A 22180-nucleotide genomic window follows, 5' to 3' on the forward strand; every position below is an offset into this window, starting at 1 on the left:
ATGTTTTCAAAATAGTTTGCACCATTTCATGCATCCTGCGATGGCAGTCTGCATGCAGTTTTTGGGTCAGACCCTTTGGGTGGCACATTACCTGCAGCAGCACATAGGGACCCACTTTAGTACCCATGCCCTGGATACCAGAGGTACCATTTACTAGGGACTTACTGGGGCGGTAAACTCCTTGCCAATTGGGTTATAATTCGACAGTTAACGTGCTTTAGGGCAAGAGCAGTGGCACTGGGGGTCTGTTTATCAGGACCAAGTGCACTTTCAGTCGAAAAGCATCAGAACTAGTGCAAATAGGGGGGGTGACCAAGGGGCATTTTCCTACAATGTGCAGAATCCCTCCATGATGATGAAGAAACCTCTTGTTAAGGGTACCAGTACTTATGCATCTGGTGTCTAAAATGGGAATCTAGAGCGTACTAGAATGTCTTTGACATCAAACCTTAGGACCCTCCTCCGAATCTGGAGCAAGGCATCTTGATATTGCCAGCCTAATTTTGCAGGCTTTTGATCCAAGGTTTGCCAGTCAAACCAGTTTGGGCTGGTCCGAGTTGAGATGCGGATTGGACTCTGAATTTGCTGCCATTTCTAGGGGAGAATACAGCAACAAAGGAAATAGGGAATCTTGAATTTCACTCAGTGCAGGAAAAATATACTCTGGGCAAATATAATGGACAGGTGTTGTACACCCTGACCAGTATGGCATTAACTATTCAGAATGTTTCAAGGGTGGGCAAACCCCAGTCCCCATTCTCCTTTTCACAGATGAATCAGTTGTGTTGACCTGTACTGAGAATGCACCACATGCTTTACTAGGGAGCCTCCCAACTGTAATGTAGAGAGAAGCTTCTTGTCATCAGTTCTTCCAAGACCACAGTAATGGTCATGGGTGCAAAATATGACCCTGTTGGCCCTTCCATTTATGAGGTGAAACCTTGAGTGGGTTCCTTCAATTGATTATCTCGGGATCAGGATTTCTAGTTCATATTCTGGCTCAAGTTTGTGGTATCCCCAGACTGAGAATAGTAAACTAACCTTGTCAAGAATGTTGTGGGGCTAAGGGGCTTACAGAAATGTGAGGCGGAAGAGTGGGACCCCTCTAAAGAGCGGCTCAACAGTATTAGTGGAAACCTATGACAGGGCATGCCGACTGTTCCACTGAAACTGGATCTTGCTCTGAAGGACATTGGATGACTGAAGGTTTCATGGACCTACTTAAGTCCATTTAATGGGGAGAGAAAGACTTATTTCCCAGGATCAGGAGCTTTCATTGGCCCTGGGGTGATATTATCTGAGGATGTAGTCTGGCTGGGCTAGAGACCTGCTTGAATGCAGTTTTCCTCCCCTGCTGAGCAGATAATTCTTGATAGCAGGTTCAGGATGTGCCCCTTTATCTCTCTGGCTGCTTGTTGGGGCAAAACAGGCGAGTGTTTTTTAAGATCCGCTCAAAAACCTGATGGGATAACTCAAGGAACACATTGCACTTGAACCCGCTATATGCAGTTTGGCCACTAAAATGGTTAAGACTTCTTTTTCAAATGGTTTCTCATAAGTTTGGTAAGTAGGATGTTGAAATAAGCTTTACGCTTTTCATATTGTGCGGCAAGCGGTGGCGTGGTCATCGCATTTGATACATTTTAGTGGAAGGCAAGAAAACGTATATCTCAGTGTTGCCCTTCGTATGATCTCCTGTCGTCAGTATTGTAGAATCTTTTATGATCTCATGTAGCAAATTCTAGTCTGTGGCTGGCCTTGTTGTGTGCCCCCGCATTTCTGTAAATATTACTTTGTAGAGAGAATCTTAGTTAAATTTGGCATGAATTTCATAGTTTCTTGTTTTCAATAATATGTTATTGCTCTATTTTCAATGTTATCCTACTGTGTTTGCACATTATATTTGGATTTTGAGGCCACCATAGTGTGCAGCAGGCACACTGGGCTCACATGGACTCACCATATAACTTCACGCACACTCATTCAATCAATCAATCAATCAATCAATCAAGAACATTTATAAAGCGCGCTACTCACCCGCGAGGGTCTCAAGGAGCTGTGGGGGGAGAGTGGGGGGGGGGAGTCGCTACTGCTCGAAGAGCCAGGTCTTGAGGAGCTTCCTGAAGGAGAGATGGTCCTGGGTCAGACGTAGGTGGGTGGGGAGGGAGTTCCACGTCTTGGCCGCCAGTTAGGAGAAGGACCTTCCTCAGGTGGTGGTTCTGCGAATCCGTGGGACGGTGGCGAGGGCGAGGTTGGCGGAGCGGAGCTGGCGGGTGGGTGTGTAGAACGTGAGGCGGGTGTTGAGGTATTCGGGGCCCATGTCGTGGAGAGCCTTGTGTGCGTGGGTGAGGAGTCTGAACGTGATCCTCTTGCTGACGGGGAGCCAGTGCAGGTCTCTCAGGTGAGCCGAGATGTGGCTGTGTCGGGGAATGTCCAGGATGAGGCGTGCCGATGCGTTCTGTATGCACTGGAGTCTTTTCTGTAGTTTGGCGGTGGTCCCAGCGTATAGGGCGCTCCCGTAGTCCAGTCGGCTGGTGACAAGGGCCTGGGTGACCATCTTCCTGGTTCCAGTGGGGATCCACCGGAAGATCTTTCTAAGCATGCGGAGGGTGTTGAAGCAGGAGGAAGTGACGGCGTTGACTTGCTTGGACATCGTTAGTGGGGAGTCAAGGATGAAGCCCAGGTTGCGTGCGTGGTCCGTGGGCTCGGGGGCGGTGCCCTGGGCCGGGGGCCACCAGGAGTCATCCCAGGTGGAGGGGGAAGGTCCGAGGATGAGGACTTCCGTCTTGTCTGAGTTCAGTTTCAGCCGGCTGAGCTTCATCCATTCTGCGACATCTTTCATTCCTTCCTGGAGGCTGGCTTTGGCGGTGGCAGGGTCGTTGGTGAGGGAGAGGATCAGCTGGGTGTCGTCAGCGTAGGAGATGATGTTGAGGTTGTGTTTGCGTGCGATGGCTGCGAGGGGGCTCATGTAGACATTGAAGAGGGTAGGGCTGAGCGAGGATCCTTGGGGTACGCCGCAGATGATCTTGGTGGCCGCTGCGCGGAAGGGCGGGAGCCGGACTCTCTGAGTTCGGTCGGAGAGGAACGAGGTGATCCATTCCAGGGCCTTTCCTTGGATCCCGGCGTGGTGGAGGCGGGTTGTCAGGGTGCGGTGGCAGACAGTGTCGAATGCGGCCGACAGGTCTAGGAGGATGAGGGCGGCAGTTTCACCGTTGTCAAGTAGGGTCCTGATGTCGTCGGTGGCTGCGATGAGGGCGGTCTCGGTGCTGTGGTTTGCTCAGAATCCGGACTGTGATGGGTCGAGGGAGCTGTTTGACTCGAGGAAGGTGGTCAGCTGCTTGTTGATGGTTTTCTCGATGACCTTAGCAGGGAAGGGGAGGAGCGAGATGGGGCGGAAGTTCTTGAGGTCTGTGGGGTCCGTGGTGGGTTTCTTCAGGAGGGCGCTGATCTCCGCATGCTTCCAGCTCTCCGGGAATGTGGCGGCTGCGAAGGAGTTGTTAATGATGTCCCGGAGTTGGGGTGCGATGATGGAGTCGGCTTTGTTAAAGATGTGGTGTGGGCAGGGGTCGGCTGGGGAGCCGGAGTGGATGGTGTTCATCATGTGGGTGGTGTCAACCGTGCTGACGGGGTTCCAGGTGCAGAGGGTGGTGGTGGGGGGCGTTGGTTCGGTGGATGGGTGCGTACTCTGGGCGCCGAAGCTGTCGTGTATATCGGCAATCTTGCGGTGGAAGAACGTGGCGAGGGAGTCGCAGAGGTCTTGCGATGGCATGATGTCGTTGTTGCTGGCGCCGGGGTTGGAGAGCTCTTTGACGATGCTGAAGAGTTCCTTGCTGTTGTGGGCATTGTTGTCCAGTCGGTCTCTGAAAGATGTTTTTTTGGTGGTGCGGATCAGTTGGTGGTGTTGGCGGATGGCGTTCTTGAGGGCTGTCATGTTTTCAGTTGATTGGTCGTGGCGCCAGGCTTTTTCGAGGGTACGGCAAGATTTCTTGGAGTTCTTGAGATCGTCGGTGAACCATGAGGCTTTCTTGCTGTCGGGGTTGCTTGGGTTTTTTTTCAGTGGAGCAAGGGCATCGGCGCAGTTGGTGATCCACTGTGTGAGGTTGCGGGCTGCTTCGTTGGGGTCTGTGGTGTTGGCGGGTTGGTTTTGGCTCAGGGAGGTGGTGAGCTGGTCAGTGGTAATCTTGCTCCGGCATCTGCGCGGAGCTTGCTGCGGGCGGTGGTGGGTCGTGGTTTTCCTGAAGTTGAAGTGGACGCAGCTGTGATCGGTCCAGTGAAGTCCGGTGGTGTGGCTGAAGGAGATGTGGTTGCTGGAGGAGAAGATGGGGTCAAGCGTGTGGCCGGCGTGGTGGGTGGGGGTGTTGACCAGTTGCTTGAGTCCGAGGTTGGCGAGGTTGTCTAGCAGGGTGGTGGTGTTGTTGTCCTTGGTGTTCTCCAGGTGGAAGTTGAGGTCCCCTAGTAGGATGTAGTTGGAGGAGGCGAGGGCGAGCGGACTGATGCAGTCTGCGATGGCTTCGCTGAATTGTGTGCGTGGTCCCGGGGGTCTGTAGATGAGGGTGCCTCTGAGGGTGGTCATGGGGTCGGTGTGTATCTGGAAGTGAAGGAGCTCGGCGGCGGTGAGGGTGTCGTCGGTGTTGGTCGTGATGCGGATGGTGTTTCTGTAGACAATGGCGATGCCGCCTCCGGCTCGGTTGGCGCGGTCCCTCCGGGTGATCTTATAGCCGTCAGGGATGGCTAGGGCGATGTCGGGCGCTGAGGAGGCGTTCATCCAGGTTTCCGTGAGGAAGGCGACGTCCGGCGCTGTTGTGTCGAGGAGGTCCCATAGTTCGACGTCGTGCTTGTGGACGGAGCGGGTGTTGAGCAGGATGCACTGGAGGTGGTTGTTGTTGGCGCCTGTTCTGGCGGGCGAGGTGCAGGTTCGGAGGCAGGTGAATTTGCAGGTTTGGCAGCTGAAGGGTCCGTGGGTGCGCTTCGGGGTGGCTTGGTAGCAGTCGGGTGGTCGTTCGGAGTTGAGTGCGTTGAGGGCGGAGGAGTTGTATCTCAGTCGGGTCCTCTGGGTGCAGCGGGGGCCAGGGGTTCTGGCGCTGGGCGCGGTCCAGGCGTGGACGGGCGCAGACGGGCTTGCCTTAGGCGCGGCCTCCATATGAGGGGCTGTGGGAGGGAGGAGCAGCTGGTAGGCAGGAGCAGGGTGGCGAATGGGACAGCGGGGGGCGGGGCCGCAGGGACGCAGTGGCGAGAATGGACACCGAGGCGAGCGGGGAAAGCGGGTAAGGGGTACAGAAGGCAAAACGGGGGAGAAGGTTACGGGGCAAAAAGGGCAAAAACAAGGCAACAATGAGTGAGGGGCACAGAAGGCAAAACGGGGAGAGGGATACGGGGCACAAAGGTCAAAACAAGGCAACAATGAGAAGGGGCACAGAAGGCAAAATGGGGAGAGGGATACGGGGCACAAAGGTCAAAACAAGGCAACAATGAGAAGGGGCACAGAAGGCAAAACGGGGAGAGGGATACGGGGCACAAAGGTCAAAACAAGGCAACAATGAGAAGGGGTACAGAAGGCAAAACGGGGGAGAGGGACACGGAGGCACAAAGGGCAGAAACAGTGGCGGACTCACAGGCAAGCAGGAGCAGGCGGTCTAGCCAGCGAGCAGCGAGGGCAGCGTCACGGGAGGACCGTGTGGCGGCTGGGGGGCGACCTACCTGAGGACAGGGTCAAAGTTCGCTCCCTTCACCGCTGCGCGGCCTCCATATGAGGGGCTGTGGGAGGGAGGAGCAGCTGGGAGGCGGGAGCGGGGTGGCGAATGGGACAGCAGGGGGCGGGGCCGCAGCGGCGGGAATGGACACCGAGGCGAGCGGGGAAAGCAAGTAAGGGGTACAGAAGGCAAAACGGGGGAGAGGGTTACGGGGCACAAAGGGCAAAAACAAGGCAACAATGAGTGAGGGGCACAGAAGGCAAAATGGGGAGAGGGATACGGGGCACAAAGGTCAAAACAAGGCAACAATGAGAAGGGGCACAGAAGGCAAAACGGGGAGAGGGATACGGGGCACAAAGGTCAAAACAAGGCAACAATGAGAAGGGGCAAAGAAGGCAAAACGGGGAGAGGGATACGGGGCACAAAGGTCAAAACAAGGCAACAATGAGAAGGGGTACAGAAGGCAAAGCGGGGGAGAGGGACACGGAAGCACAATGGGCAGAAACAGTGGCGGACTCACAGGCAAGCAGAAACAGGCGGTCTAGCCAGCGAGCAGTGAGGGCAGCGTCACGGGAGGACCGTGTGGCGGCTGGGGGGCGACCTACCTGAGGACAGGGTCAAAGGTCGCTTCCTTCACCGCTGTGCGGCCTCCATAGGAGGGGCTGTGGGAGGGAGGAGCAGCTGGGAGGCGGGAGCGGGGTGGCGAATGGGACAGCGGGGGGCGGGCGGCAGGGACGCAGCGGCGGGAATGGACACCGAGGCGAGCGGGGAAAGCGGGTAAGGGGTACAGAAGGCAAAACGGGGGAGAGGGTTACGGGGCAAAAAGGGAAAAAACAAGGCAACAATGAGTGAGGGGCACAGAAGGCAAAACGGGGAGAGGGATACGGGGCACAAAGGTCAAAACAAGGCAACAATGAGAAGGGGCACAGAAGGCAAAACGGGGAGAGGGATATGGGGCACAAAGGTCAAAACAAGGCAACAATGAGAAGGGGCACAGAAGGCAAAACGGGGAGAGGGATACGGGGCACAAAGGTCAAAACAAGGCAGCAATGAGAAGGGGTACAGAAGGCAAAACGGGGAGAGGGCTACGGGGCACAAAGGTCAAAACAAGGCAACAATGAGAAGGGGCACAGAAGGCAAAACGGGGAGAGGGATACGGGGCACAAAGGTCAAAACAAGGCAACAATGAGAAGGGGTACAGAAGGCAAAACGGGGGAGAGGCACAAAGGGCAGAAACAGTGGCGGACTCTCAGGCAAGCAGGCGGTCTAGCCAGCGAGCAACGAGGGCAGCGTCACGGGAGGACCGTGTGGCGGCTGAAGGGCGACCTACCTAAGGACGTCTGCCAGATGGTTTTCCTACAGAATATTTGCGGTAGAATATGGACGGGACAGAATATTGTTACAAGAATACATCATCAAGGTACATATATTTGGAGTTACATATAGAAAATCCATGCAAACTTATTTATCGATATTTTGTCCCTCGATATCCCTCTCATGATAGACTGTCCCGTCGATATTCTGCCCATGATATTCAAAACCTACACAGTGCCAGATACGATGAAGGTAAGAAGCACCACTTATGGTGGTGACAGGATGAACATTTGCCTGGGGGAAGCCAGCACGGGGCTTCCCAGGTCTCCGGTCCAGGTGAAAAGTCCTGTGCCCTGGGCTATCAATTTGTTGCCACCACCAGTGTCCGCTGTATAGAATGTTTCGATAGGGTTGTAGCCACCCTCACTCAGAAAGAAAGGCACCCTATAAGGAGTCCATTAGTATCTGAGATAAACTCCAAACAACACAGGATGCCTCGAGTGGGCTTGCTTATGATTGTCAGTCTCACTGAGGCAAAAACACAAAGCGAACCAGAAACATGTTACACGACAGGAGAGCACTTCTATACCATGGCATTCAGGAGACATTTGTCCCAACATCTTCCACTGTCACAGCATCATCTTTGGTACCTTTTTTAAAACAAGAGTACTCCTTATACTTCTATGCTCTATATGCGGGATGCTCTAGCAAGGAATCATATGTCATCCTTAAAGAGCTTATAAAAACCCCAGAACAGAGACCGGGATACCCTTCCGATCCTAAAGCCGATCAGGAGAAATGCCAACAACTGGCTAATTCATTTCACGATAAAATCCGAACAATTCTGGATTCAATTCCCCCTGCGAGTCCGTGTGAAGAAAACGTTCTCCCATGCCCTACACCACCTACTTGTCTCTCCTCGTGGGGCCAAGTTACAACAGAAGAAGTAGGAAACACGCTTAAATCCATGAAGAGCGGATCCCCTAGGGACCCTGCTCCACTCCGGATCCTCAAGGAGGTAGCCCCCACAATCATCCCCCCTCTCACTCATCTGATCAACGCCTCACTCCAACAAGGAGTTGTACCCCTGAGTTGGAAGACGGCCGTCGTAAAAGCCCTATTGAAGAAACCATCCCTCGACCCTGAAAATCTGGCTAATTACAGGCCCATTTCCTTACTCCCAGGAGTCAGCAAAATCGCTGAAAAACTGGTCAATAGGAAACTCTCGCAGTTTCTGGAGGCCAACAACAAGCTAAAAAGTTCCCAGACGGGCTTCCGACCAGGGCAGGGCACTGACATCGCCCTCCTGGTAGCGGTGGAGGAGGCCAGAGCGCTATTGGATGGGGGAGGATCAGTGGCAGTGATCCTCCTCGACCTAAGTGCGGCGTTCGATACCGTGAACCACCAACTCCTCATCAAAAGACTCAAAAGAGTTGGTGTGGAAGGCACAGCCCTGTCCTGGCTTTCATCCTTCTTGGCCCAACGGACCTACCAGATCTGGGAGAAGAACGCCCGCTCCTCCGAAATGCCCCTCCAATGTGGTGTGCCTCAGGGCTCCTCCCTGAGCCCCACATTATTTAATATCTACATGTCCACATTGGAGGAGGTCATCACCCCATTCGGAGTGCGCGTTATCAGCTACGCTGACGACACGCAACTAGTGGTGTCTCTGTCCCACCCCAGACAACACTCAGCTGACCTATACAACTGCCTCACGCAGGTCCACCGCTGGATGAATAGGTCAGCCCTAAAGCTAAATGGGACGAAAACTGAGATTCTTCTTCTTGGCCCGAAAGGAATCTCACTCTCCCCGAACATCTGGCCAGCCTGTCTGGGCCCTCCCCCTGACCCAAAAACAGAGGTAAAAAGTCTGGGTGTATGGATTGACACTGACCTTTCATTCACTATACAGGCAAAGAAGGTAGCCGGGACCTGCTTTGGTCTCCTGAAATCTCTGAGGAAAGTCCTGCCCCTCCTACCCTTCAACTCCCAAAAATTGCTAATCCAAGGCCTAATAGTATCGAGGCTTGATTACAGCAATGTGATCTATCTGGGCGCTCCGGAAGCGACCCTCAACAAGCTTCAGAGAATCCAGAACACCGCTGCCCGGATTATCACAAATACCCCTGCCAGAACCTCTGCTAAACCTGCTCTCAAACTCCTCCATTGGCTCCCCATAAGGGAGCGAGTCAAATTCAAGGCCTTATGCCTAGTCCACAAATCACTACAAAATCAAGGCCCCCCAATTCTTAGCAAATTCATCACCCGCTATAAAACTACAAGACCCCTCCGTTCAGACACAGAAAACTTCATCAACACCCCCAGATTCAAGAAAGCCCGATCAGGAGGAAGACGTTTCTCGGTCCAAGCTGCACGCCTCTGGAACTCGCTCCCCCGCGACCTGCGACTCGAATCACAATACCTGCTCTTCAGGAAGCAGCTAAAGACTCATCTCTTTCCCTAAGGTCTTAAGCCCTCCCCTTATTCGGAGCCTTTGCTTCCCCCCCCCCCCCACCCCACACCCCCCCCTCCTTTGCTCTGCCCCGGGTCCGCTGTACTGTAGAATTAGGGTTCCTAGCGCTGGGATACCTCTTGGTGACTATGCGCTCTACAAAATAAATAATAATAATAATAATAATATGCTCTTCAAACATTTCACTTAACTTTATCTGTTTGCCGTTAGATTCCCAAAGGTTTATTCAACTACCCGGGGTTGAGTTTTGCAGGGCGAAGTCTTTGCCTCATCACCTGGAAAGGTCTGGTCCCTGTTTAATTGTGGCCTATGTTCTTCACCTTTTAGAAGCTTGAGTCACTTGAATCCTCTACTAATTATCAGGTGGATGCTGTTCTTAACCTCCCTAGTGCTAAGGACATGATCTCAATTGCATCAATGACATCTTACTTCCTTGCTGTGGGATAGATGACTGAAATATTGGCTATTTAGTATCCTGGGTGTCAAGAAACTGAGGGCCTCATTTATGAGGCCCCTTGCGCCTCCGGAACGTCACTTTTATGAGACGTTCCGTGGCGCAGAAGCCTGCGTGATATTTATCAGGCAGCACTAAGCCACTTTATTTGGCTTAATGCTGCCTGATAAATATCAGTCCCCTTAACACCGTTTTCTGCGTTAAAGGGGCGTGCTGGGGGTGTTCCCAGCAACATCCATGGCCTTTTGACACTGCCCCAGATTTACGAGAAGGGGAGGCGTAAGGGAGGCACAACGAGGAGAAATGTCTTTATTTCTCCTCGTTTTTCCTTTTTAGGTCTCGCAGACCTGCTTTGCAGCGCATGCACGCTGCTCGCTCTGTGAGGCTTCTTGGAATAGATACGATTACAGAAGTGGAGTGTAGGCTCCGCCCCTTATTTTCATTCGCTAGCGTCATTCTGTATGCTTAACCCTGGCTTCCAATTCTTTGTGAGGCTTTTTAGTCCCTCCTGGTTACCACCCTGTCCAGATTTAGCCCCGCCCACCTGGACTGGATGCTTTACTGGCGGCGTGACACTCTCCCCTTTATTAGGTCTCGCCTGGCATTAGCAGCGCGCATGCGCTGCCCTCACCATGCAAGGGCCTTTTGGGATCAATACGGATTCCATGTGCTCGCATATGGGTGGACAAAATGTGCACACGTATGGACAAGAGATGTGCAAGCGCGCGCGCGCATGGCGGCGTGCTTTTGCTTTCCCTCCCTCCCCCCGTTGGCCCCTCCTTCTTCCATTGTGTGAAGGCTGAAGATTTGGCGTGCCCTTGACCAATCTGTTATCTGGCTGGCTTGAATTTTGAATGACGTCAGCAGTGGAAGGTTTAGTGAAGCCAGCATTCTGCCCTAGATGGTCGGTGTCTGCGGGGTGTATTGTCTGCATGTGATTATATACCACGTTCGATTGTGAACAATAACCGGAGGATAACTTTTTTTTTTATTTAACAACGGGGACATCACTAATGACGAACCTGTTCTTGGCCGCTGGTACGCATGCAGGTAAAAACACCTGTACGAGGTAGATTATATGTATTTTACCAATCTGTTATCTCGCTGGCTTGAATTTTGAATGACGTCAGCAGTGGAAAGTTCAGTGAAGCCAGTATTCTGCTCTAGATGGTCGGTGTCTTGGAGTCTCTCCTCACTGGTCCGCTTCTCTCATGGGTGTCCTCTGTCTTCCATCACGGGCCTGTCTTCTCCTCAAGCTCCTTTCCTCATGGGTTTCACTTCCTCTTCTCTTGCTCTTCCTGCCTTTCCCCCAATGGCATCTGTCTCCACTCCTTCACTGTTTGTCCTACCCCTGCATTGTGTGCCTCTTCTCTTCAGTTGTGGTACAGTTTAACCCCAGTGATAGACCATCACGAGGCAATGCGCTACCAAACAGCGTGGTTCGAGGTTCCACAGACACGATGAAAAGATGGTCCTTTATTCAGGTCCTTTATTCCAGTCACAGGAATCAAATCAGTTGCGAAGATGAGGACAGATCACATTGAAATTAAGTATTCGACACAGTTATATGGCTACCACAGTGAAGATCCTTACTTTCCTCACACTTCCAATATTATCCTGGAAAAACAAAACACACAGCTTCCCACTCCAGCCCAAAGACTGGCAGCAAGGACAAAGCCACAATTGGCCTTGTCCATTACTTATTATCTTATTGAACAATAATGTTCTTTACAGGACAGACCTTGGGGGAATGTGCTGGTTGGTTGCAATCTCAGCATTTTTAAAGGCCTTATGTAAGGTTACAAATCTAGAGCGGTAATTCTGATTGAAGTAAGGTAGCTCATTAGTGCTTACAGAGAGAATTCCATAAGGGTCTCTAGAATAAGTTGCAGCAAAGGGTCTCATCCGTTGTATAAAAGCTGGTATGGTATGGATGACGTAGCCTGGTGAAAGAGGGACTCTGCAGACCACCCAGAAACAAAATAAGCATTTGCAATGCAATAGGTCTCGCATTTACGTGAGTTTAAGCTATTTGCATTGTAAATGACAATGCTTTTTATTTATGTTTCAAAAACCAAAACATAAATAAAAGGCATTGTCATTTACAATGCCAATAGCTGAAACTCACATAAATGCGAGACCTGTTGCATTGCAAATGCTTGTTACTTGGTGTAGGCACTTTTTTGGGGGACAAAGCGCAGCTCCTGAGTCCAACTGCCGCCTCCTTCTGTTAACCTGCCTTGTTGACCCCTCGTACACTTAAACAAATCGAAAAAAAGATCCAGTTACAGCTGCTCCCTTTCCGTGCTCTGATGCATTCCCTCTCGCTGACCGAGAGTTGGTTGCCATGCGAATGAGGTGGCTACAACTGTACATGGCGGTGGACTGTGCGCTCACCCCCTTGCAGTGTGACTAAGGCTCTGTTGCTCTTCAGCTTTCGCCTTGCTTTTTTTGGCGAGTAACAAAATACGTTTTCAATGTTTTGGTGCGCACATAACATGCCACACTGTCATCTCCTGAAAATACAAACCACACGTAGCACATTTATGGAGCAGGGAATTTACCACATCATACCTGCCAGGGAAGCAATCGCGGCACCCACGTTTTAGTTTGAGATGTTTAAAGGAAAGCGCGGGTGGTTCTATTGTAACTAAAGTAAATAAATAGAAAAAAACCGTTGCCGCCATTTTTTTCCGGTTTGTTTACTGTTCTTACAATGGAGGCTCCCGTGCTTTAGCGTTAAACATCTTAAGCTAAATTTTATTTTATTTTTATTTAATGCATTTTTATATAGCGCGGACTTTACCTGAAGGTGTCAGAACGCTGTACAATAGAACCAGTTACGTTACATGACAGAAATGTTACAAAATAGAACGTTACAAAAATAAACAGGAGACTAGAAGAGGTAGGAGAAAATCATACAAGGCAAGAACACAATATCAAACACATCAAGCAAGGGTGGGGAATGTACAAGAAAATATTACAAGGAGTGTGTCTCAATGGTTAGAGCGGCAGACCCTGAAGCAGAGTTCTGGCCAGGGACCAGGGTTCGATTCCCGCCTCGGCGGGGCTCGGGCTCAATTTCCTCGGACCTGTCTATTCTCGCCTCGGTGCCTATTCTAATCACGGGCCCCACGCTGCAACTCTGGGCAATAGCTTGCTTAGCCTCCACACCGGCCCCAACAGCGCTAAGGATGCCTGGTTTCACCCTGGCGGTGCCCAGGAGTGGACACTTCACAGGGAAAACCAGGAGGGGTTCCACAGCGGTATGAGTATCAGCGCCAGGAAACCGCAAAGGCGACACCGCAAGGTGTCCGTCTGGTGACAGTGCGCTCTATAAGTACCTTGACATTTACATTTACATTTACAATGATGAACTAACTTCCTAGAGGGGTCTGATAATGAGGGTATTAGTTCTGAAAGTGTATTTGGAAGAGAAGCGATTTGAGGTCAGCTTTGAAAATCTGGATGGAGGTGGTGGCACGGAGGGTGGAAGCGAGTTCCAGATTCTCACCGCTTTACCTGAGAACGATTGAGCCATCGATCTTTCCCTTTTGAAGGAGGGGGGGCTCAAGCAGAAACTTTTCCGCATTCCGAGAAGGTCTCGAGCCTCCAGACATTTTCAGTTATTTCGCCAGGTAACGAGGGGAGGAAGTGTGCAAGTCTTTTGTCAAGTATGACAACTAGGGATTTAGCGCTGTCAACAATGATGGGTTTATTATTGAATAAATTCAGCTGGTCCATCCAGGATTGAACAGGAGGAGGGGAGAGAGAGGTAGATAAGAGGAGGAGTCAGTTTTGGAGGGATTGAGAATGAGTTGGTGAACTAACATCCAGTTGTGAATAGAGTTGAGAGTAGAGTTGAGTAGTGAGAGATCGTGTGCGGAAGACACCTTGAGGTAGATTTGAGTGTCATCCGCATAGAGATAGTAGTGGATCCCAGCTTTACTTAGGAGGTTCCCTAATGGTTGCAGATAGAGATTAAAGAAAGTGGGTGCAAGGATAGAATCTTGGGTGACGCCTTGGCCTACCGCCAGTGGAGACGAAAGACTATTTGCTATCTTGATCATTTGGGATCTGTCTAAGAGGAATGAGGTAAACCAATAAATAACAGTGTCTTCCACGCCCATTCTCTGTTGAAGGGTGTTAAGGAGGGTGTTGTGAATAACAGTGTCAAAGGCTGCAGAGAGGTCAAGAAGAATCAGAAGGCACGATTCCCCAGAATCGAGTATGTGCAGCGCATCATCAATCACTTGCAGCAGGGCTGTTTCAGTGCTGCAATATCAAATGAAGCCTGGGTGGAATGTTTCAAGAAGATTATTGTCCATAATGTGTAGGGAAAGTTGTTTCATCACACATTTTTCTGTGATTTTCGAAAGAAAAGGGAGGTTGGTGATGGGGCGGAAGTTGTTGAGGTCGTTCGCATCTGCGGAGGTTTTTTCTTAGAAGAGGGGTAACCTGTCCTGTTTTGAGGGCATCAGGAAGGGAGCCTTGGCTGAGGAAGAGATTGACTAGCCTGGTCCAGTAAGAGTGAGTATTGGTGTAGAAATCAATGGCAATGACACTGGGGATGGGGTCAGAAGAATGGTAGGAGGGTTTGGTTTCGAGGATGCATTTGAGGAGGTCATCTTCCGAGCTGGCGGCAAAGTTCTGCCAAGTGATTAAGGATTTTCGCTCCTCAATGGAGGTGGGGTGGCTGACCTGATCCACCAGTGCTTTGACCTTTTCATCAAAGAATATAGCAAATTCTGTTGCTTTCTTTGAAGAATCCTCAGGCTTGATGGTTTGGGGAGAGCAGTTTGGGTTTTTGATGAGGTCAAAAAGTTTTTGGGGTCAGTTTTGGCTGAGTCGAGGAGGAATCTGAAATGTGATGCTTTCTCATGGAAGATGTGCTTGTTGTATTTGGATCTTGCTGAGCGTAAATGAGTGTGATTGGAGGTGGATGTAGATTGTATCCAGTGTTTCTCCAAAATTTTAAGGTTCTTCCTCTCATCATAGAGAGCTTTATTGAACCAAGGTGCTGAGGGGGTGGATCTTTTCCTTTTGCTTTGGAGTGGAGCGACATTATCAATTTCGACTGCTAGGACTGAGAGGCAATGGGAGGTGAGATCGTTGACATTCACGTTGGGGACTAGTTAAGGAAGTGAACGCATAGCAGAATCACATAGAGTGTCAAAATCAATGTTTTTAGTGTTGCGGAACCAGGTAGTAGCCCTTTTAGGTTGACCGAGAGTTATAACGTGCGATAGATTAAAACGGAAGGGTATGAGGAAGTGGTCTGACCAGTCAACATGGATAGGGGGAGCAACAGTAAGCAGGTCTGCTTTAGATATAACAAGGTCCAGGATTGAGCCCTTAGAGTGTGTAATTTCCGAGCAGTGTTGGAAAAGATAATTGGCTGAGAGAAAGGAGGCCAGCTTGTTGGCAGCCGAGTCTTCCAAAGAGCCCCAGTCGAGATTGAAGTCACCCAGGAAGATTTGTCTGTCACTTTGAGAATATTGGTCACTGATGAAGTTGGTGAGTTCCTCCAAAAAGGAAGAGCAGTTACCGGGTGGGTGGTAGATGGCATGAAACCTGAAGGGTGAGCCGTGATGTACTTGAAGTTCTAGGGATAGACATTCGAATGTATGGAAGAAGATGGTAGGAAAGGCTTGAATTTGAAAGGAGTTTCTGAAGATGATAGCGACACCTCCCCCAATTTAGTCTGTTCTCTCGTTTCTGAGTATAGAGTAGTCGGTAGGGATCAGAAGATCAAACAAAGTATGAGAAGAGTCATGAAACCAGGTCTCAGTGAGGAAGAGCATGTCAAGATTGTAGTGGGTGATAGTGTCAGAAATTTCCAGTTTGTGTTTGATAGCAGATCTGCAGTTGCGGAGCAAACAATGCAGCTCTGAACAACTGTTTTGGTGATGGGGGTGTTTGGGCTGTAAAGGGAGATAAGGATAAGATTCTTGTATGAGGGTTCCAGGGAAGAAGAACAAGAAGAGATGGTCTCAAAAGTGAATTGAGTAGAATTATTAGGAGAGGAAAGTGGAGGGGGATTGACGTTGTTAGTCTTGTAGCTAGCCAGTAAGTTGTCGATGTCTGCGGAGGACAGACTGTGGTTGGCTTTATTGGGACGCGGGAGCAAAGAACTTCTCGGGAGGTTATTAGGGAAGGGGGATATCTTAGCACTTAAAAGTGAGATGTACGCATCAAGCTGGGAAATTGAAGAGATGAGAGAATCAAGTTTATTTTCCAGGGAGAGGTGGGCTGAGCACGGAATGTTGGGTGGCTCGATGGTTAAGGGAGGGAGTGCAGTAGGCGAGGGAGGGCAGGGAGAGGTGGGGGAAAGGGGGAGGTATTGGGGTGCAAGGGTAGAAGGGGGGAAAAGATGGTGGTAGAGAGGAGTGGATGGTGTTATGGTAGATTTTTACTAGTGTTGAGCAGAGGGGAAGAGTAGAGATCATAAGTAGGAGGAGACAGTTAAGGAGTAGAGAGGGATGGCGGGAGGTGGAGGGGGGAAGGCGGGGGTTCAACGGAAGGCTGGAGATATGGGAATATGAGGGGAGAAGGGGCTATACAGGGAGGGGAAAGAGAGGGGTCATAGGAAGGTCAGAGGTATGGGGAGATGAGAGGGGAAGGGGCTGTAGAGGGTGAGGAGGAAGGGGAGTCAAAGGAATGCCAGAGGAAAGGGGAGAAGAGAGGCGATGTGCTGGACAGGTACCGTAGGCTATGAAGGGTGAATGTAGGGTGGCCGGCAGCAGGCAGAGTGGGGGGGAATGGGCTAGATGGTAGTTGGGGGAGGAGAATGGGACTTTAAGGTCAGAGGGAGGGAAGAGGAAGGAGTTACCGAGAGGGCAGACAGGGTTGTGAAGCATAGGAGGAGGAAGGGGAGGTTGAAGAGAGATGAGTGGTGTAAGAGAAGAATTTAGGGTACGAGGGAAGGGGAAGAGCAGAAAGGGCTGAGGAGAAGGGGGGGAAAGGGGTAAGGTAAGGAAAGTTGATCGGTTGACCAGGTTGTAAGGGGATTAAGCAGGGGGGAGATGGGTAGGATTAGGGGGATTAGGGGGCGGGAGATGGCATTGGAATATTGGAAAGATGCAGGGTGGGGAGGGGGATTGGAAGCCGGAGGTAAAGCAGACGCGATAGGGGGAAGATCAAATTGGGAAGGGGGAAGAATGGGAGAGGAGGGAGCAAGAGAAGGGGGGGACAAAGGGTAGACCTGTGTCTCCCGGGAGAGTGGCCATGAGGAATATAGGGGGGTCAGGGGAAGAAAGGGAGAAATGAGAGGAGCTAGCAGAAGAAGAATCGAGGGAGATCGTAGTCGCATGAGTGGGACGAAGGGAGTGGAAGAGGTGGTCAACGAGAGAGAGGCAGGAGTCTGTAGCTTGGATCATGACAATGCCATTGTTATAAAGTGTAATGGTGAGAAAACCGTTAAAGTAAGCGGAGGGGGAAATTTTTAGCCGCTGCCCCTGCAGGATAGAAGAAGAGGAGGAGACTTTGAAGGTGCGGCTGCTGCAATTGCTTTAAAAGTCAAGAAATACAAAACAAATCTGTTTATTGACTTTTAAAGCAATCGGGGCACCCGCACTTTAGTTTAAGATGCATAAAGCCAAGCGCGAGTGCCGCCATTCACTTGCTAAAAGGAAGTCTCCTGTGCGCCATTGAACAGCTTGGCATCTGCGCCGTCTCGTTATAATGGAAGTCTCTGCACCGCCAGTCTGTTCGATACTGTGGAGAACTGAAGGTCAGATGCTCGTCTCTCATTCTGTCTTTCCCAGTTTACATCCTTTTTGTAGGTCCTCGCAAAGCCTGATCCGTGTCCCTTGCATTTGTACACAAGTGGCAGGACTGCTCAAACGTAGACTCTTTCATCTCAGACCGCCCCTTTGGCACAATCAGTCTAAGAACACCCGCCCCACCGGTGTTCCTGGCACAGAGAAGGGCGTGGGTGTAAATGCTGTGATGGTAGTACTTTTAACCACGTTTGTTAAATTATATTTGTATGCCTTTTTGTGGTGTTGTATTTAATGATCGAAGCTGTGGTAAAGTAAAATGCTGCTCCCAGATTTGTGGTTGTTTGCACAGGGGGGCAAACGTCCCTGGAAAAATACTGAGGGCCATATTATCAAGGAACGGCGATAACATTATCGCCGCTTTAGCGGCAGGAAACTGCTGCTAAAGCGGCGATAATGGGCTTGATAATATGCCCTTGTACATTCCCATAGAAGCCCAGGTTCTGGTGTGAACATGGGCTTCTATGGGAATTCACAAGGTCATATTTTCAAGCCCATTATCACAGCTTTAGCGGCAGTTTCTTGCCGCTAAAGCGGCGATAATTTTATCGCCCTTCCTTGATAATATGGCCCTGAATTCCGTTTAACTGTTTGTGTAAAAACAGCCCCCTGCTGAGATGTTTTATCGCGATGATTATTTACGTCAAAACATTATAATTTGGTGCATGTAGAGTTTACTGGGTGAACGCACTGGGGGGCATATCAGTAAGGGCCGGAGATAATTATCGCTCAGCGATCTTAGCGTGAGGATAATTATCGCCGGCCAACTCTGAATTTTATCGCGGAGATAGCGTGGTATTAGCAACGCTTATCTCCAAAGCGATAAAATTCAGAGCGCAAGCTGCCAAATGTGCGATTATCGCAGGAAATCCAGCGATAATCACACACCCTTTGGCGATAGCTTGCTGCTAGGGCCTCACATACTTAGCCATGATATCCACCTTCCATAAGATATCATGGCTAAGTCAGTTTCAAAGCAGGCGTAAAGAATGTAGCGATAACAGAGGTTATCGATACTTTTCTTGTCACTATGCTGCTTTGCATGAGGCTTGATAATAGGAGAAATGTCACTTAGCGACATTTCTCCCGTTATCCTGGGAAGGAACACCCACTTTGCATCTCATTAGAGTTGCAAAGATGGGCGTTAAGGGAAATGGCGATAAGGCAAGGTTTCACGCGATAGCGTGACCTTGCTGATCAGGCGATAAAATTATCGCTGCTTTTCGTCCGAAAACGGACGCAAAAGCGGCGATAATTTTTTAACGCCTGCTTGCTGATATGCCCCTGGGTGAGGGGCGAGCACTTAAATTCCTGACAGAAGGCCTCGCTGATAATGCAAAGCATACGGGTTCAAATAAATATCGACAGTATCCAAATGCAAACAAACCATTGGACAAATGTTCTATTGTCCCGTGAAAGCAGTCCCCTCGCATTGGTATACGTGGGGTACCGACAGTCGTCGGGGTCACGTGTGTGCTCTTCTGCACACACTTGAGATCCGCCCGCACCTCAGCTTGGATATAGAATATCACCTGGCATGTGTGATAAACTACATGTGAGGACCCCCTGCTGTTACCACCAGCCTTTAATCCCTTGCACACTGCAAAGCTATGGCCCTCTTCCCCTCCATGTGTTATAAGAGACAAAAACGAAAACAGATACAATTTCGTATATTATTTTTAGTAGGGTTTGCAACAAAGCTGCGTTATAGCGCTGCTTTGCACTTTCTAAACGCTGTCAGTACATTTTTATTATTAGCCGATTTTACGGTACTCTGCTTTTTGACCTTAGAAGGATGACCTTTTTGTTTATATGCACCAACACGTAACTTAGCACAGCTCGAAAAACATTTACAATATTAAGCAAAACTGTACTGCTAACAAATCTTTTTGCACAACAACCAACATCAAATACCAACCATCATCACTAACACAAACACCTACAGCACCACCAAAACCACTATCACCAACTGAAACACCTACAGCAGCACTGCCAAAACCACTATCACCAACTGAAACACCTACAGCAGCACCGCCAAAACCACTATAACCAACAGAAACACCTACAGCACCACCACCAAAACCACTATCACCAACAGAAACACCTACAGCAGCACCATCAAAACCACTATCACCAACAGAAACACCTACAGCACCACCACCAAAACCACTATCACCAACAGAAACACCTACAGCACCACCACCAAAACCACAATCACCAACAGAAACACCTACAGCACCACCACCAAAACCACTATCACCAACACAAACACCTATAGCACCACCACCAAAACCACTATCACCAACAGAAACACCTACAGCAGCCCCATCAAGACCACTATCACCAACAGAAACACCTACAGCACCACCACCAAAACCACTATCACCAACAGAAACCCTACAGCAGCACCATCAAAACCACTATCACCAACAGAAACACCTACAGCACCACCACCAAAACCACTATCACCAACAGAAACACCTACAGCACCACCACCAAAACCACTATCACCAACACAAACACCTATAGCACCACCACCAAAACCACTATCACCAACAGTATGAGCATCAACACAAACACTACCACCAACAATACCACTCACCATCACTAGTACCACCACAGCAACTCAAAAACAACCATTAGCAATATTACCAGGCACAGTACCACCACTCAATCCTTTTCTACTCCTTACTCTCCATCCTAATGCCTCATACTCCTCTCATCCACACTCCCGATCCTTCAGCCCCACACTGCTCCTCTCCTCATAACTCTCCATACTTCTGCCTCACACTGCTCTCATCTACTCACTTACCTTCCTTATCACTCACACTACTCTTCTCCTCCTCACCTTCCTTTCATGTCCCTGATACTACTCTTCTCCTCCTCACCTTCCTTTCATGTCCCTCATACTACTCTTCTCCTCCTCACCTTCCTTTCATGTCCCTCATACTACTCTTCTCCTCCTCTCTCCTACCTATGCCTCATACTGCTCTCCACACTCTCTTTCCTTCAACCTCACGCTAATCTCCTACTCACTTTCTTACTTCTACCTCATACTGATCTCCTCAATACCCTTTCTTATGCCTCCTCATACTCACCTCCTTACTTTACTACATTATCCCTCATACTGTTCTACTCCTCATCACTCTCCTTCACACATGTTAAACACTAATCTTCTCCTCCTAACGCTATTCGTTAAAGTGCTACACGGCTAACAATAGCAATACAAACAAAATAAATCCACAACATATCACATACATACACTCAATAACACATAGCTAAAACACAATACCATTAGCAAATCAATAAGCTCTAACTTCAACGAATGCGAGACCTATTGCATTTTCAATGCTTGTTCTATGTGAGCTGCATTCTGCAGCAAACATAGAAAGAGGAAAAAGCCTCTTGTGATTATTTTTGTTCAGAAAGGTTTCCCTTCCTGTACAAAAATAATCATCCCCGCAACGCAGGCACCCTTGCACCAACGCAGGCACCCTTGCACCAACGCAGGCACCCTTGCACCATGGTGCAAAGGTGCCTGCGTTGGCCCACGGCAGCCCATTGTGCACCAGCGCAGGGGAAAAGGACAGGAATGCGCCGTATCTTATAGAAACGGCGCATTCCTGCCCTTTGCATTTGCCGTAGGGAAGCTGCGCTGCCCTAGGACAAACCCTCATAAATAAGGCCCTGAATGTTTTTATGTAAAACATGGAGCAGAGGAAACCACTATGAAATAGGATGTTCGCGCCCCTGTATGTTTGAGTCTGTGTTATTCCTTCATTACTTTTTGCCTTTTTTGTCGTTTCATTTCCAGGTCTATTTGGAGTCGGGGAGTCCATAGGAACTATCATTGGAGTTGTGGTAGCCGCAGTGGGGGTCTTGATCGGACTTATCATCATCTTCACCCCTCGATTCAGGAAGCACCTGCCCTGCATAAAAAGACCACCTCAAGGTAGGAGTAAACTGTGACTGAGGAGAAGCTAAAGCCCTGGGGTCTTGTTGAAGAACACCGGTGGGGAACCATTGGTGCTGTGCACTTCAGAAACTGTGCTAATGAATTTAGACACACTCATTATGAAACACTCCTACAATAAAGTACAGGGAAAGTCCAAACCAACCTCCTGCTCTGACCAGCAGAAGGCCCAGCCTTAAAGGAGATATTTGTACCCGTCATGGAAGGCACACAATCTTCCAGAATTTGCAGAGGATTAATGCTCGGGAGAGTGACATGCTAAATTTATATATCACTGTATTTTGAGACCCAAGTCCAAAACGTTCTGAAGGTCTGAAAAGGGAAACTCAGGGGCATATTTACAAGCCCCTATCACCACAGGAACGTCCTGTGGCGATAGGGGCTTTGCCTTATTTACAGGGCGGCGTTAAGTCACTTAAGGTGGCTTAATGCAGGCTTGTAAATAAGGTCCCCTTTCACACTATACTTAGCGTGAAAGGGGTGGGCAATGGATGT

General features: G+C 49.7%; 1 protein-coding gene across 1 annotated transcript in view; it reads left to right on the forward strand.

The window, feature by feature from the left end:
• The window catches only part of LOC146801398 (uncharacterized), a 459470-nt gene that overhangs the window by 423581 nt on the left and 13709 nt on the right, over nt 1-22180 (forward strand). The window contains exon 3 of the mRNA XM_085621079.1: nt 21527-21664. Within this exon, the coding sequence (XP_085477205.1) occupies nt 21527-21664 (138 nt within the window). The remainder of the gene's footprint in view (nt 1-21526; nt 21665-22180) is intronic.

This window comes from Triturus cristatus, chromosome 8 (assembly GCF_964204655.1).
Source record: "Triturus cristatus chromosome 8, aTriCri1.1, whole genome shotgun sequence".
NCBI lineage: Eukaryota > Metazoa > Chordata > Amphibia > Caudata > Salamandridae > Triturus > Triturus cristatus.